The sequence below is a fragment of the Nannobrachium achirus genome (genome assembly GCF_963921795.1).
Source record: "Nannobrachium achirus genome assembly, chromosome: 22".
Taxonomy (NCBI): domain Eukaryota; kingdom Metazoa; phylum Chordata; class Actinopteri; order Myctophiformes; family Myctophidae; genus Nannobrachium; species Nannobrachium achirus.
This window is the reverse complement of record NC_137829.1, coordinates 21,301,659-21,319,889: the sequence shown is the minus strand read 5'-3', so window position 1 is coordinate 21,319,889 and position 18,231 is coordinate 21,301,659. Positions and strand designations below refer to the sequence as shown.

The 18,231-nt window shown below is 45.0% G+C and overlaps 1 protein-coding gene across 3 annotated transcripts in view; it reads left to right on the top strand.

Annotated features, from left to right (window-relative positions):
• Positions 1-18,231, top strand: part of LOC308308046 (partitioning defective 3 homolog B-like) — a 438,220-nt gene that overhangs the window by 108,917 nt on the left and 311,072 nt on the right. For all 3 annotated transcript variants that reach the window (XM_080753415.1, XM_080753414.1, XM_080753413.1), the window contains exon 5: positions 9,345-9,415. In XM_080753415.1, coding sequence (XP_080609541.1) covers positions 9,345-9,415 — 71 coding nt within the window. The remainder of the gene's footprint in view (positions 1-9,344; positions 9,416-18,231) is intronic.

Here is an 18,231-nt window from a genome sequence, read left to right as displayed (position 1 = left end):
AATGTCACTTTAGAAATGTGCGGAGACACCTGTACACACTTATATGTTGGCTTGGTTTTGTACTGCCAAGTGAGAAAACAATGTCGCACATTAAAGCTAAACATCTGGGGGACTCCCTCAAAATCATTTTGAGGGACACTCAAAATGATTTTTTTTTTTTTACTCCCCCGCCCCCCATGGGGGTCCGGGTTGGTTTAGGAAACAAGTGTTCAACACATATGAAACTTCCTTCTTGAGGAGAATTGATACGCTTATCGGCCGGGCGCCTGTCGCTGCCATGTGATCTCCTCTCTGGGCCCTGTTGTAAGACAAAGCTCTGGAATGTGGTCTGGTTTGGAGTTCTGAGCGCCGCGCTCGCCGTCCTTAACATCCCAGCTCTGTTTTCACCACGCTATCAATCCTTACGGCTGCCAATGTGAAATATCACCTGGTGTCATTTACACGTTAAGGCCTGTCCAGACTGTGTGTGTGTGTGTGTGTGTGTGTGTGTGTGTGTGTGTGTGTGTGTGTGTGTGTGTGTGTGTGTGTGTGTGTGTGTGTGTGTGTGTGTGTGAACCTGCATGCCTGGGTGCACACGTGATCACATCACAATAACACCAGCTGGGGAGTCGATCTCTTTTGTCGCGCCACGGTCTGCATAGGTGCACGCTCCTTGGGTTCCTTTACGCGCCGGGGTTAAAAAAACCTTACCAAGATGGATTGCATTCAACTTGAAGCTTCTCCTCCAGGAAACCCTGCAATACATCTTTAAATGCTCTCCACTCAACACAAAAAAAAAACCTGTAGTGCATGTTACTAACATTATGTGTAGGTATGCATGCGTAGGGCACGTTTCTTGATGGTATTACCTTAGCTACTGGTTTTCAAACTGAACAAATCGGGGAGACCCCAGTGGTCCTTGTAGGCCGGGCTTTACTGTACTGCTGTACCATTTCAAACTGCTAACAAAAGCATTCGATCAATAGCTTGGGCTCTTTGTGGGCTCTTCGTGGGTTCGAACACACCGTGCTGCATCCGGCTTTGTCGAGCGTCTATGCTTGAACAAAAATAGGCTCCATCCATACACAGCAGCCGCATTGGAAAGACATTGGGCCTCTTCCTTACTTCCCTCACAGGTCTTACCAATGGTACTATTGAAGGCTATACATTTAGTGTAGCACAGTGGTTCTCAAAACTTTAATTCAAGGACCTCCGTAACGCTCAGAGTTACACACCCGTAAGGGTCCATTTGGAACCCCCTCAAGGAACCCTGAGAATGTTTCCAGTGAGCCAACATGCTCAATATCAGCAGCACCCTGACTCTGTTTGACCATCATGGAACAGAGCCTTCATTAGTGTCATTGGGTAAAACCCATACAGCTGCTGTGCATAGAGCCTATGGGCCTGTGTTCGGGGAAGGGAAGCTGGGCATGGAGGAGGCCATAAAGCCCCTATCATAGTAGGCACCGTGGTGATAAGCTATCCACTGCGGTGTTGTCTTTTTAAGTCATAAAACTACAACATTACGTCATTACTCTCGGTGAAGAGCTATCCACCGCGAACCCCGACACATCTCTCTGTTTTTACTTTCAGACAGATCGGCCCATCACCCCGTTCACTGATTGGTCGATCTAGACCAGTCAGTCACAGTGATAGGACTTCACCGTGACTGACTATGATGGCCTCCACTTGTTTTCTCACTTTAGGTAGATACTCGAAGATGTCAAGACACCACTCCATTACCATTGAAAAGCAGAATCCATCTTCATATTTAAATTTAAACTTTGAAAGTTAGAGAAGGTCATATAAATAGCAAAAATATCTGATCTACAAGCTCAATCAATGTTCTGCAAATCCTCTGAAAACATACTGTCCTGCCAATGGAAGGATGTGTAAAGTTTTGAAATGGCACATCTGTATTCAATGAAAACAAAATCAATAGTTGGACGTAGACCATAGAACTTGACTTGAAAGTCGGGGCAGTTATCTGACTAACACTGATGATTCTTTAATGGAGAAGTGGAGGGGCGAGATCAAGGAGACGCTGTTTAAATGGAGATGTCGAAAATGACATGGTTCAAAGGAGTCATTACTGTGTCAAATGAAAAAAAAAAAAAGAAAACAACTCACTGTCATTCTGGGTTTCTTTCTTCGTTTGTCTGTCTGTCTGTCTGTCTGTCTGTCTGTCTCTCTGTCTCTCTCTCTCTCTCTCTCCAACCGGCTCCTCTAGTCTCTGCCAGAGAGTCATAGTGGTAAATTACTCTGTGTGACACAAAAAAATAAAATAACTCCATGTACACCATTTCCTCTGTTGGTGTCTCTCTCTCTCTCTCTCTCTCTCTCTTGCTATCTCTCTCTAACGTGCACGCGCACACAGAGCAGTCTCTTCCATGCTAGCTAGGTTCAGAGGGAGGTAATGGCGCTGGGTAATTGTTCAAATTGTCACTTGCCCTTTTGAAGAGAGCGATGAAGGGAACAGAGAGTGAGAGAGTACTTCCCTGGTAGTCATTCTCTCCCCTCCTCCTCCTCCCATACTTACTTGTTCTTACTTGGTCTTTTGGTCCATTCGATCGCACAGTTTTCCACAGTTTCTATTCAAAACTGATTGATTCTGATTGATTCTTCTGTCAAGCACTTAGTGACTCTGTTCTTAAAAAGTGCTATACAAATAAGGTTTATTATTATTATTATGAATGCCACAGATCACAACACTTGAGCTTGTAGATCTGCTATTTTATTTTTGGCAAATGTTCTGCCACAGGATAATGGATTTTGATTATCGCAATAATATCGTAAATCGTGATTTCTTTGGTCACAATAATCATGACATAAAATGTTCACATCGTCCCATCCCTAGATGGATCTCTTGTCCTCTTTTTTCTCCTCCCCCCATCTTGCCATGACCATAGGAATAAGAACACGCATCTTCATCATCGCGCGCACACACACACACACACACACACACACACACACACACACACACACACACACACACACACACACACACACACACACACACACACACACACACACACACACACACATACACACACACACACACACACACACACACACACACACACAGACAGGTTAGTTACAATGTGTTAATTAGGCTGGGAGTATTTTCTCCTGCCAGGAATCCAACTGGGGCTAATAAGGCAACACAGCACCTATTTATCATTGTACACCTGAGGTGTTTTTTCCCCTGTTTGTGTGTGCGCTTGTGTGTGTGTGTGTGTGTGTGTGTGTGTGTGTGTGTGTGTGTGTGTGTGTGTGTGTGTGTGTGTGTGTGTGTGTGTGTGTGTGTGTGTGTGTGTGTGTGTGTGTGTGTGTGTGTGTGTGTGTGTGTGTGTGTTTCATGTATGTATTTTTGTGTCCCATTGGGCCCCTGCATTTGTTCACGAAGGTGTGTGTGCTTGCGAGTGCGTGCTTGCGTGTGTGTGTGTGTATGGATGTGTGTGTGTGTGCAAGTTCGCCCATGCCTACTTGAATTCTCGGCTGAGTAATATGTGAGCCGATCACCCTGTAAAGAGCTGAACACCTATTCATTAGCCCATAAAAAGAACACGACGGGTACTAAACTATATGACAAATGACAAATCAAACCAGGTTCTCTCTCTCTCTCTCCCCCCTCTCTCTGTCTTTCTCCACTGTTCTCCTCTGTTAATACCGGAGATGAGCACATGTTGTGCTTTCAGGAACAAAAGTGAAACGCTTCTGACTTTGAGGTTGGCTTCAAATGCAAGTGCAGTTTAAGGACAAGGCTGAAGTGAGCTCCTAAGATGTCGTTGCTGTCAGAAATGTGCTGCAGCATGTCCTTGGCGTCCTAAAGTAAACTGTATGAATCAAAGTAGAGTGTTTTATAGCTTTACTGACAATCTTTCCGATAAGATCTGACCCATTGTTGTTCTCCAGGAGTATCCGACAATGTTGTAAAATTAACCAACGCGCCCAGCAATGCAATTAAATAATATCCTTTAATCTCATCATTGTCAGGAAGTACTTGCTCATTCACTATCTTACACTGATGATCCTCCGACTGGCAGAAGGGTAGGGCAGTCAGAGACAGAGTTGTATTTGTATCGGCAGTGGCTCAGGGGTAGAGAAACCGTCATTAGAACTCGGAGGGTTCCCGAAAGTTTCCCAGTTCGTTCCCAGGCTCCCCCGGACAGAGTTGGTGTCGAAGAGGAAGAGTCCTTGAGCAAGACTCTGAACACCTAGTTGATCCCGGTGAGCAGGTTGGCCTTGCATGGTTTCATCCGCCATCGGTGTATGAATGTGTGTGTGAATGGGGGAATGTAATGCACAATCTCTGTAATGCGCCTTGGAGAAAGGCGCTATATAAATGCACCATTTACCATTTAATTGTTATGCTCTCTGTAAACTTGTTTTAATTTTTGTATGTTTGTTGTGCTGTGTGGACCCCAGGAATAATAGCACACACACACACACACACACACACACACACACATACACACACACACACACACACACACACACACACACACACACACACACACACACACACACACACACACACACACACTGCAATATGCATTCCTTTGGATTCATTGCATACATAAACACCCTACAGTGCACACACACACGCACACAGGCACACACACGCACACAGACACACACGAACACGCATATTCCAACATGCATTCTCTTCGATTCATCATGCGCGCTTCGGCAGCATTTTTCAGGGAACACTTAGCTTGATTGGTTATTCAGTAATTAGTAATATCGCTAATAGTTTGGTCTTTTTATTCGCTTTGGGCAATAATTAGATTGGACTGAAATGAATAGATGCTAGTGAGGCCCATTTATTACAAGCATCATTATTCAAAGGTAGGGCCATCCATCAGTGGGTTTAAGTGGGGATATGCCCACCGTGTTAGCTTTTGGAGAGGGTCTTTCATGCTCTTCAATGTAGATGGAACGGTCGTCCTGAGGCACAGCATGCAGTGTGAAGGGTCTGCACCATGCTGCACATGTTCATTAGACTGATGAGCTCTTATGATTTCAGATAATAGGAAGCTTCAGCTAATTGCATTACCCATTAACTCATCTGGTGCCGATCCCGAACTAGTTCGGCTTTATTTCAATCCAATACAATCTTTTTTTTATTAATTCACTTACCCCGAGCTGCTTGTAGAGTCGTGGGTGGTCCTGGCTCGCTAGCCGCTAGCCAGCTAGCCATTCTACTCTGTCCGACGATATATTCCATTAAAAATGGTTTAAAATACATTTTTGAGCTCCCCAATGTTCACCCGATGTTCGGCGCCGCTTCCGATGAGTACACGAGTGTGCCGATCCCGAAGTAGTTCGGCTTTATTTAATTAAATGAATAAAATGATAAGAGGCCTTCTGAAGCCTGGCTTGATTTTTGTAGCTACTAGCCGAAAGCTAACAACGTCCCGGCCGGCCGTAATTTGCGAACGCAATCGCCAATCTCGGCCTAATCCAATGAAAGACCGCATCTTTAAAGGCTTATATCTCTTTTTTGTGTTTTAGGAAAGCGGCGCGAGGTTTATTTACGGCGAAATCGCCCAAAAATGATCTTTTAGATGACAAAATGGGAATAGCCATTCTGTTAGCATCTTCATCCGGGACATTTCCATGCCGTGCATGAACGTGAGAACGTCAGGTCCTGGAAGCTGAAGTCCTGGAAGCTAAAGCGCTCGCCTATGAGAGATGCGCTGGCATTCTTTGGCCCCTAGAGGGCGCTGGCGCTCAAAGAGTTAAGACCCATGGCGTTGCTCTCCAAGCCAAGTTTGTCCAAGTAGTTTATGCAGTTTATGTGGTTGCTGTGTCGGTCAGGAAACTCTTATCTTGGGGTGGTGGTGGCCTAGTGGTGGCCTAGTAGTCAGACTATTCTCCCTCCTGGCCCCCAAACTGTGGAATAAACTCCCCGTTGCAATTAGAACTGCTGACTCACTCCCTATAGCTTCTGCCGTGGCCTGAAGACTCACCTCTTCAGACTCCGCCTTAGCCCATATCACTTACCGTAGCACTTGCCTACCCTCGATGACCATACAGGCTTATGCAAAGTCCCGGGTTTGATTGCCGATCGCGATGGATCTTTGCTACAGTACGTGTCACCACCCGACTCTTTCCCCGGTTTCCTCTTTAACCTCCACTGTCCTACTGATATCTATCAATAGTACAACAAAGGGAAGGGGGGGGGGGGGACTCTTATATCCATAGTTTTGCTTATCTACGTAAATTAATGCCATGCTTCGTCAAATTATAGTGTCCCAAAAAGTTGCAAAAATGATACATTTTTAATGGAATCCTGAAAAGTGACTGTTTTGAACATACTATATGAGGTTTCACGAGGCAAAGATATTATATTAACTGTTCTGACAGATATTGATCATGATGATGTCTCTCACAGTTTGATCAACCACTACCACTGTGTCAGAGCTGTTTTAGTTATGTGATGCTGAGTAAATCAGTGTTCTTCATATTTCATCATCATCAATAATAACAAGGGAGTAACAAACACAAATATTCTCACATCTCTGTGCTGTGCTTGATATAAGTAAATGCAATGCATAACAGTGCTTTTAACTTGAGGTTTTGACATTTGGCAGCAGAGCAGGAATTTCAGGGAGGCCACGAAGGCCATGGCCATCGTTGCTCCTCAGTTTGGCCTTGTGCCCCTCAAAAAATGGCATGCCCTGAGGCCACAGTGGACTTAATGCCTGACTTAATGACTGTACCACTTTCTCCTCTGGCATTTGGCTTTTGTGCCAGCAGAAAATGGACAAAACCAAAGACAAAGTGACCCTAAAATGATGACATTACAGGCCTGCTTGGGAGTAAGATCTACTGTTAATTAAAGCTTGTATTAACAAATAACATATTGATCTCGTGTTTGGTTTGAGTGGCCCAATAACGGCTGTAAGTAATATGTACACATATTACTTGTGGATAATATGTACACACTGGACCGTGTTGGCTTTAATGGTCTTGGCATGGCGGCTTCTAAGGAACATTAATACAGCTATTAAAGCAGACATACAGTTAAGTAACATATGACTTCCAATTAATTAGTGCACTGTTGTCTGTTGTTTATGACAAAGTGGTTTGGCCCATTAATGCGGCCTGTCAACCCTTCAGTAATTAAGCTCACACAGGGTGGGATCTGTGGCTGGACGGCTAATTGATTTCCTAGCTGTTGTGTCCTAATCTGTGTGTCCATCTGTGGACCTGTCAGGCACACCTCACGCCACCCGGTAAACCAGTGGTTCTCAATCTTTTCTGACCCGCCAAAATAATCATATTTGAACCGGTGACCCCCCCAAAATAATTATGTTTGAACTGGCGACCCCCCAAAAAATCATGTTTGAACTGGTGACGCCCCATAATAATCATGTTTGAACTGGGGACCCGCCACCCTGACAAGCACTTGGAATTGTAGGAGTTGAGGCATTACCTTTAGTTTGACCCACAGATATAGTGAAAATAGCCGACTTACAAGCTCACTACGCCCAGAGTCACACGCTTAATGAAATTAACTCATAAATAGCACAGCTCACTTCACACACACTAGGATTTTTTTATTTTATCTTTAGGTAAAAGGTCTTGTAACTTTACTGGTTCTCAACCTGTGGACGGAGAACCAGGGTGTTATCCTCTCCTCTCATTCTATTATCATCTCCATTCTTCCCTACTTCTCTTCATATACCAGGCATGTCCATTTTTTTCCCGTCTAGTCTTTGTCTTTCTCTTCTCTTGTCTCTCCGTCGCTCCCTGTCTCTAGCTGACAGGTGGTGTGGGTCATGTGTCAGAAGGGTGAGAGGTCAGAGGTGAAGGGTCATGGTAGCAGTCCATTAGTGCCTACTGCTACCATTGATCTCTGTTGACCTCTCTCTCTCTCTGTGTGTGTGTGTGAGTGTAAGTCCATTAGAGCCTTGTGTGGTTGCACTGCAGTTACTCCCCATGGACCTCAAGTTTAGTTACACACACACACGCACACACACACACACACACACACACACACACACACACACACACACACACAAATACATGCACGCACGCACGCACACGCCGTGTCACATGTTGAGTATTAGTATGTTGCGATTGTACAGTAAAATGTTCCAGTACGATTGGATGTGCCAGAATCTTCTATTTGTCAATTAAACACAGGTCCAAACTAAAGGAAGGAAAAAGTGGGGGAAAAAATCCCACTTTTCTCCGCGGCCAATTTGATATCAATTTGGGGGTCCTTGGCCCCCAAAAAGTGTGAGAACTACTTATTTAGAAGCCATTTTGTAGACTCTGCCTCAGGTCTTAACACCTTCTAAGCCTGGCCGTACTCCCTCGGACTTCCTACTGGGTCCCATCAGCCACGCCGTCTATTCCCGGACTTTTGATATAAATTATAATAAAAAAAAAAAAAACATCGGAAATTCTTCTCTGTGTCTTTTTGGAGCGATCTGAAAGGGTTAATATGCTCTGACAGTCATTTTCTGGTGCTGGGTGTGATACTCCTAATATCCAGCAGGCCACGCCGTTGACTCACATTCTGGATGGATGGCTGGCCAGGAGGAGCCTCATCCTCTCCCCAGTGTTGAAACTCAGCAAGAAGCTCAAACAAGATGGCTGGTCTTTGTCTCTGTTCGTGGATCGCGGTTTCAATCACGTTCGGGCGCCGCTTCTCTATCGCTCCTTTCCCTGCTTCGCCGCACGTAAACGAATGGAATTGATCTCCCCTCCGCCTCGCCAAAGTAAGATCGCCGACCTCTGCAGGATGAATATGTACGCTGTGTCGAGCACTCCAGTACGTGTTGTTATCATGTGGGCTTTGTTTTTTTAAAACATGTTTGTAAATAAATGGCTTATTTCTTCGGCGCTACCTCTGTTCAGAGGGTTCTGCCGCGGCTTGCAACGTGTTAATTAGTGTTGTTGCTATATAGGCAACCAGACTATTGTTCTACTAGTTAGTGTGGTAGCTATAGGTAACTAGACCAGGGGTCTTCAACGTATTCAGGCCAAGGACCCCTTAGTTGAGAGAGAGATGAAGCAGGGACCCCCACAACCTGTTCATAGATTCCATATAGTTTCATCGTTTCACAGCACGATCATCAGTGTATTTTGAATTCATGTCAATTTGTGTTTTCAGATATGTAACCACTTGAACCGTCAATACTTAATAAACTTTACCTTTCACTCTGTACTTGTTCTGCTCTTTTTCCACTCTACACCAAAGCTCTTTTTTTGCCACACAGTAGGCATTCCTGCCTAACTTCCGTAATATAATAATATGATGATGATGTCACGCACATACCCTCTATTTCCCAGAATTGCACCTGTCTAGTTTTAAGGGATGTTGTGTTGTTGTGTGTTCTCTGCAGGCCGCCAGTCCCGCCGCCGAGAAGACTGGAGGGACGGAGCCACCGACCGGACAACACACCTTCAATGCCAGGTTAGAAACACATAGGGCTGTCACAATTATTACATAATCGTCTAATCGTGATTATTTTACATAATCGTGATTATTTTTCATAATCGTCATAATCGTTTCCATGTCAAAAATAGTGGAAATAGCCGATCTACAAGCTCACAAAGCGTCGCATCGACGTTCTTTTTTAAGTATAAAGTTGTCAAATATGTCAGTAATTTCTTTGTATATTTAGCTTATGTGTCATATCTACCATGTGTAACTTCAAAGCCTAAAAGCCAAACAGAAATGTAATTATCAACGACAAAAACACAATTAAATCGTTAATCGCAGTTATTTGAGAGAAAATTAATCGTCATGTAAAATGTCATAATCGTGACAGCCCTAGAAACACACTCCCTCTGTGTGTGTGTGTTAGGGATGGGACGGATTTCATATCACGATTATTGTGACAAAAGAAATTGTGATTTACGATATTATCGTGATAATAAAAATCCATTATCCTGGGCCGGAACATTTACCCAAAAAATATCCTCATTTGCCAAAAATTGCCGATCTACAAGCTCACAACGCGCTGCAACGCATTGTGAGCTTGTAGTAAGTAAGACATTTAATATAGAGTGAAAAAAAGACTGTATCAAGTATGAATATTCGAAGTACTTTTAAAATATGGGTTTAAGTGGTACCGGATATGCAGCTCGGCAAATAAAAGGTAAATTGATCCCAGTGCATAACGGAGGACGATTTCACGATAAATTAATTCTCCACGATGCGATTATCGTGAGTGTTTTTTATCACGATAAACAATAATATCGCTTATCCTCACATCCCTACATCCCTGTGTGTGTGTGTGTGTGTGTGTGTGTGTGTGTGTGTGTGTGTGTGTGTGTGTGTGTGTGTGTGTGTGTGTGTGTGTGTGTGTGTGTGTGTGTGTGTGTGTGTGTGTGAGCGTGCATGTGTCTGTGTGCGTGCACATTTTAACACATTCACTGCCATGGATGTATACAAGTCATTTAGTTTGTGGGCGCTAGATGGCGATGTTCGCTAGCCTATGGGTCACCAACTGTTTTCCCATTCCCCTGGACGTCTCCTCACTCTGTCTGTCTGTCTGTCCATCCAGTCTGACTATTATGCACACGACTACTTGTTACTTGTTGGCTTGTGTGTGTGTGTGTGTGTGTGTGTGTGTGTGTGTGTGTGTGTGTGTGTGTGTGTGTGTGTGTGTGTGTGTGTGTGTGTGTGTGTGTGTGTGTGTGTGTGTGTGTGTGTGTGTGTGTGTGTGTGTGTGTGTGTGTGTGTGTGTGTGTGTGTGTGTGTGTGCGCGCGCGTGCGTGAGAGAGATCTTATGCCTGTTGTGTGTTGTTTGTAAGTTGTGTGTGTGTGTGTGTGTGTGTCCTACTTTCTTTTCATTAAAGCAGTATTCACATCCAGATCAAGGGCCTTGCAGATGAAGTTAGCATACTGACACTGAATCATTAGCCAGCTACCAAAACACTTCCAAACGGGGTCAGGGTCTCAATGCACGCACGCACGCACGCACACACACACACACACACACACACACACACACACAACTTACAAACACACACACACACACACACACATACAGTATGCACTAACGCTAATGAGTGCTGCTTAATGAGTTGGTTTGGGAAAACACATGCCCAGTGTCTCTTTGGCCATATGAGAGCCTGCCTTTCTTTTCTCTTTTTCTTTTTTCGCGACCACACACACACACACACACACACACACACACACACACACACACACACACACACACACACACACGTTTGTTCCAATCGGGATTTCTGTTTGTCTTTGTAAGCACAATGCGCATGAACTGCGGCTTTTGCACAAGGACAGATCAACAACACAAGACGACCACAGAGGTTCAGATAATACAGACAAACACACACACGCACGCATGCGCACACACACACACACACACACACACACACACACACACACACACACACACACACACACACACACACACACACACACACACACACACACACACACCCCACACACACACACACAAACCGGCACGCTGGCTGAGAGTTTAAACTCTGGTCACTGTTGAAACGCTGTAGACGCGGCGCAGGAGTGCAAAGGAAAAAGAGAGTCCGTCTTTTTCCACTTCATGGAATGATGGGATAAATTATCCCATCATATTATGCAAATCTTTGAATGTATCTTTTTTGAAGCGAACATTTGCAAGTACATATTTCCTTCTGGGGAGGTCCCTGATACATAATATTTTGAGATGGGGGTTGACAAAAAAGTTTGAGAACCACTGACGCAGAAACATGCGTTTTTCAATAACCTTAGAAGGATTTAGACATTTAAAAACAATTTAAAATTGTGAAAATAGACGACACTCTTGCGTTATGAAGCAGAGCATTAATTTACAACAAAACATGAACACGTTGAAACATGGAGATACAAGGTTTCTGCCTGACAACAATGCTATTTATAACAAATGTAATAAAAAGTAGAGAATGGGAGAGGGAGAGAGAGTATGGCTGACCTCTGCATGGCACATTTCACCTCCCTCCATAGCAACCCAGAACCCACTCGTAACCAAGCAGCACCTGGCACCCGCATTACATCTCACACGTGCACATGGACACGCGCACGCACGCACGCACATACTAACACACGTGCACACACGTACGTACACACACACACACACACACACACACACACACACACACACACACACACACACACACACACACACACACACACACACACACACACATACACACCTACACAAACACACATTTTCATTTACCCAAACACATTCCTGATTTCCTGCACTCACATTTTCTATATATTGTATTCTGTTATGGGCGGACGCACACACACGCGCACACGTACGCACGCACGCACGCACGCACGCACGCACACACACACACACACACACACACACACACACACACACACACACACACACACACATTCCTCGCTGTGAGTAATGTAAAAGTGATGTAATGGTTTTTTTTGTGGTTGGTGGGTAAACGATCCTTGAAATTGCAAAAAAAAAGTGTAGAATGAGTATGTGGGAGTAGCCATAAATATTGGAATAGTAAGTCATAAGTTTGTGTGTGTGTGTGTGTGTGTGTGTGTGTGTGTGTGTGTGTGTGTGTGTGTGTGTGTGTGTGTGTGTGTGTGTGTGTGTGTGTGTGTGTGTGTGTGTGTGTGTGTGTGTGTGTGTGTGTGTGTGTGTGTGTGTGTGTGTGTGCGTGTGTGTGTGCACGAGTGGGCGTGCATGTGTGTGAGGTAGCGTGGGAGAATTTGCGATTCTGTTCTTTTGCCCATGCATGCACTCTCGTTTGCAGGTGTGCACGTGAGCGTGTGTTATGCCCGAATCATACCTCGTCGCGCGAAGGTGTGTGCTTGTACGTCGGCGAATTTCGACAATGCCACACTGTCATGCCACAGCGCATAGATTAGGCTTCACTCATTTGTATGTGTGTGCGTGCGTGCGTGCGTGCGTGCGTGCGTGCGTGCGTGCATGCGTGCGCCCACGCGCCTGCCTGTGCACATACACCTACAAGCACAGTAAAAAGCAATGTCGTAATTTAGACCCTTAACTCTCTCTCTCTCTCTCTCCCCCGGCAAAGTCATTACCGCTGAATCAAAGTGTCCTTTTTTATACGTGGAAACAGATTTACTGTAAATTGCTTATTGAAATAGCATGGCCAGCACATTATACTTTGTGGAGCAACGCGGTGCATTAGAGCAGATAGGGTTATTTAGAAACTGAGAGGCGAAAAAAAGGTAAATAGGTTTGTCTGGGCGCGTCAGTTCAACTTGATGATTTTTTTTTCTTTTGTTCTTTTTTTTATATATTTTTTTCTTTTTTTGCCGGAGGGCACAAAGCTCGGTATGTATGTGGTTTGGTCATTGGAGAGAGAGAGAGACCTGTGTTGTTGTTTTTTTTATGTGCACTCTGTGCTTTTGTGTGTGTACAGTAGTGTTCACAGTTCACACTTTTTGTGAAAGCGTGTTTTATTGTTGCGTGTGTGTCCAGCGGGTCCCACAGGTCCACTTGGTATAGGTATATAAGGCTTATTAGTCAGGGATCCTTTTAATAATGGCTTCACCATAATTTTAACCACGTATTTCATATACTTATGGCTATTCAAAAATAGAAGATCTGCTATTTTTGAGTAAAACAAATGCAAACACCGAGGGTTTTGACTGCACTGAGGGTTTTGACTGTGTGCCCTGCGTGGAAAGCTCTCTATTGTCATAATACTGGAGGTTCTGGTCGATGCTGTAGGAGTGTTTTTGTGTGTTTTTTTCTGGATGAGTGTGTATTTTCCGTGTGTGTATGAGGTTACAAGAATAAAGAATCTCTCTCCGTCTCTCATCTTCTCTCTGGTCCCCCCCCCCCCCCCCACCTCTCTCTCTCTGTTTCTCTCTCTCTCTCTCTCTCTCTCTCGCATTTTAAATGTCTGTTGGTTGGTGGTGCCAGCATTGTAGTTGTGATGTTAATACCGTACACCAGGTGCGCAGCAGTCACACCGTTCTGCTTCCAACGACAGTAATCCCACTACAATAGGCCCACCACTGTGCCATTCACACACAGTCTGAGCATCCTCTGCAGTGGTCCTACCTATTGCATCACACACTCACACATACATACACGGCACACACACTATTCTGTATCCAAGTTGTTGCTGTTGCAGTGTGTTGAGGTTCAGACCTCCCCTCCCTGTGTCTCTGCACTTTGACCACCTCCGCAAAGAATGAACTGTCAGATTTAGTCCGGGGGATAATAAGCAGATTTTAGGTGAATCGTTCACTTTTTCATACAAGCGTGAAAATTGGTACACTTGTACAGTTTGGGGCCCTGAACATTTTCAGATATGGAACCATCACAAAAACGCCCCCTGGTCTGCAGCCTAATACATATCATTTTGAGGGTCCTTTAATACATGAAAAAGTTAGGGAAGCACTGATGTAGAGAAACAGGGTGAGAGTGGGGGAGGGCTCTTGCAGCGCAACCCTCAGTCTGTCTCTCTTTCGTTTTTGAGCGGTGGTCACAACGCTCCTATACGTGGCGGTGTGTGTGGGTCTGTCTGTATGTAGCCTCTGGTGTAGCCTGAGTACCCTGGGTGACCAGAGAGGTGCTGTTGAGTCTAGCCTGCCCTGAGCATCAACTGCAATACACACACACACACACACACACACACACACACACACAGGCACCCCCCCCCCCCCCCCCCCTCCCCACGACCACCGCTCAGTTCACACGGGTGTGATTTTTTTATACCGTCTCTCTCTCCCTCTGTCTCTCTGTCTCTGTCTCTCTGTCTCTCTCTCGTCTTTCACGGTGAGGTTCAGTGAAGTGGCAGGTGGATAAAGGGGACACCTGCTCCCTTCATCTCTCTCTCTCTCTCTCTCTCTCTCTCTCTCTCTCTCTCTCTCTCTCTCTCTCTCTCTCTCAGGGATATGCAGAGAATGTTATAGAGGCAGGGGCTGTAATATCTAAAACGGCCTTTTGGTGAGAATAGCAGACATCCAAGCTTGGAGGTCGGCTATTTTCAGTGCTTGATACCACACTAAACTAAGCATAATCAAGTGAATAGTGGAGATGTGACACGCGGCATGGAATTCTACACAGAGCGGGAAATTCTTTTAACATAAGATGCTGCCTTCAGGTTATGGCATGGAAAGGGCATTTGCATGTCTTTCACCATATTAAATACTGCATTCATGGTCTGGAGAGGGCACTTTTTACAGACGGCTAAAAGGGCAGGGGCTCAAGCCCCCTTTGATGTCTGTGTGCACGTGCCTGCTCTCACACACTGAAGTGGCCTGTCGACCACCTCACTGAACGTCACCAAGTGTGTGTGTGTGTGTGTGTGTGTGTGTGTGTGTGTGTGTGTGTGTGTGTGTGTGTGTGTGTGTGTGTGTGTGTGTGTGTGTGTGTGTGTGTGTGTGTGTGTGGAGGGATCAGAGGGAGAGCTGCAGAGATGGCTTGGTGTTATATTAATGTGTGCTATTCATTAGCCTTTGCCTGATTAATTCTACTCCCTCCTCTTCTTGCCTCACATCTTTCCCTCCCTCCCTCATTTCCCCTCTATTCCTCATATCTGGGGTTGAACTGGTCAAAAATAATCAATTTCGTTTTCAAAAACAATCGCAAAACAAGTTGGACTTGCCCCCTAGTGGTCTGTTTGCAATGAATCAAATATTAAATACATCAGTATTATGGTTAAAACTCCAAATAATTGATAAAATATTTATCTATGGATTCTGTTACTATTGGGTATGCTAAACAACATACTAATAATTCAGGAAAAAAGAACCACCGAAAAGGCATAGTTTTCAAGATGGTGTCCACGATGGCTGCCAGGAGCTAAATAATGGCTATAAATGTGTTACGTATGTGCCCCGCGTATCTCGAGAACCGTTCGTCCCACCGGGACCGGGAGTCAGCTGACTCATGGGCACAAAAGGGACAAGTCAGAGACACAGACAGATACAGATACCTCCACAGTGGGCATACAGGGACACAGACAGACAGATACAGAGATCTCCATATACGGGCATAAAAGGGACACAGACAGACAGATACAGAGATCTCCATAAATGGGCATAAAATGGACGCAGACAAACCTATATCTCCATATATGGGCATTTATGGGCATAAATGGACACAGGCAAACAGATGGTCAAAACGGGTCGTATGACAACAGGTATAATGGGGTTTGCATTAAAGGGCGGGGCATTCGTTCCCTATTGTTCCAGAGTAGGCCGGTCCCCGACTAGACGGTCGGCCACCCGAGTTTCTAGTGTGTAAAAATTAGTTAAAAAAGTAGTTAACACAGAATTATTCGACGTTTAATTTGCTGGTGCCTATCGCAACCCGCCATTTTACCTACCTTCGAAGTACTGGCGAGAAAAGTAATCCGAGTAAATGTAATCCAAGTATGTCCTGTTTATTTCGCGAAAATCTTTTCTTTCAGTCAGGACCGTTTTTTATCAATTCTAAGCCACAGTGTTTTTGTTACGGCCGGTAGAAGAGGCTGCCGTTTTGAGAAAAAAAAGAAAAAGGGAAGAGAATCCGGAGAAAACAACATTTTTGTGCAGCCGCTAAACAGGAAGTCAACGAGACAGACAGCACGTCCGGATGACGTAATTTCGCGCTGCATGTTGGGAAATGGAGTTGGTTTCATCACCGCGGTAGCCAAGTGCAGTAGCTACAGTACAGTATAGTTTACTGTACAACGCGTCGAACGCGTCGTGGGCACACGTAAACATCAAAGTTGGTGCGTGGGCACCACGTGGGCGTTTAATGTGTTAAGAAGTAGTTTTTGAATGTTGGCATGGTGTTGTGTATGGGTATGGGCGCAAACAAGTTGGGCTCGCCCCCTAGTGGTCGGTTTGCAATGAATTCAATAGTATATTGGTCAGTATATGGTTGAAACCGCCGGGCTACACCAAGCCTTTTCACGCGCGTCAGTGTGTACGCGTGCGTGCGTGCGTATGCGTGTTTTGGAAAGATCCATTATATATCAATGATATCGGCTACACCGGGCACACGGATAGCGCGAGCCCCGGATACGCATGTTGTACAAATAGGATCGGTTCTATTAGTATACTATACGGTTTTCAAAAACCATCGCAAACAAGTTGGGCTTTTCTGTTTGCAATGAATTGAACATTAGATAGGTCAGTATATTGAGTATATTGTAGTCCGCTGTGGTTTTCAAATGTCTCCAGCAGTCCACCCAGGTAGGATACACAGGGGCGTTTGGAGGAAGACCTCCTGCCAGCCCGCAGTTGTTGACAGCCATGAGATTTGACACCAACGCCAAGGGATACATGAGTTTTATGGCGAAACCATCTGTCACACCTGTGATCTATGGACTTGGTCAATTCTAATGTTTAGTTAATCAACTAGCCAATCGATGATGTTGTTTCGTGCTAAAATGATTTAACTAAACGTTCTAAAATAATATAATGTATAAGGTAATATCTGGATTAATGTTTGCTGGTATAGAGTGTGATGAAACATCAGCTTTCTTTACGTACATGCGTGTGCTCACGTGTTTTCATCTCGACGTCCTTCTTTCACTCTGTATTGACCGACTCTCTCTCTCTTTCTCTCTCTCTCTCTCTGTCTGTGTCTGCAGTGTTATCAGTTTGTGGGGTTTTACTGACAGACGAATGCTTGTTTCAGCACTTACACCCAGAGAGAGAGAGACGCACACCCAGAGAGAGAGAGAGAGAGAGAGAGAGAGAGAGAGAGAGAAAGTTCATACAAGCATGTGGAGAGAGAGAAGGTCATGAGAGGATTAATGGCTGTGCTCTGCTAGATAACTTATAAAATAAATTCATTAATGAACACGCACAGTGCACACACACACGCATGCACACACAGGGAGGGATATAGGGGAAGGGAAAGCTATGGGACGTCCAGACACTGCACTAATCCAGATTTCGGAGGTAAACAGTACGAGACGGAGAGAGAAAGCATGGGAGGGCATGGGTACCAAAGAAAGATGGATGGCAAAGAGAGAGAGCGGAGACTTGGGAGTCCCAGCGCAGTAGACCGACGGCTGCGGTTGGGGAGTTGTCATTGCATTCTCTCTCTGGGATGCATGGGTTCACACACAGTGACACAGACCAGGATTAAGCTGTACGTCTAAACAATACATTGCAAGGCTCCATGGGAAGTTATCTGTCGAGACTCGGACGACACAACGTCACTCGGGGGACAAATGGTTTGAAAGACAGACGCAGCACCACACCACACAAACAAACACACACACACACACACACACACACACACACACACACACACACACACACACACA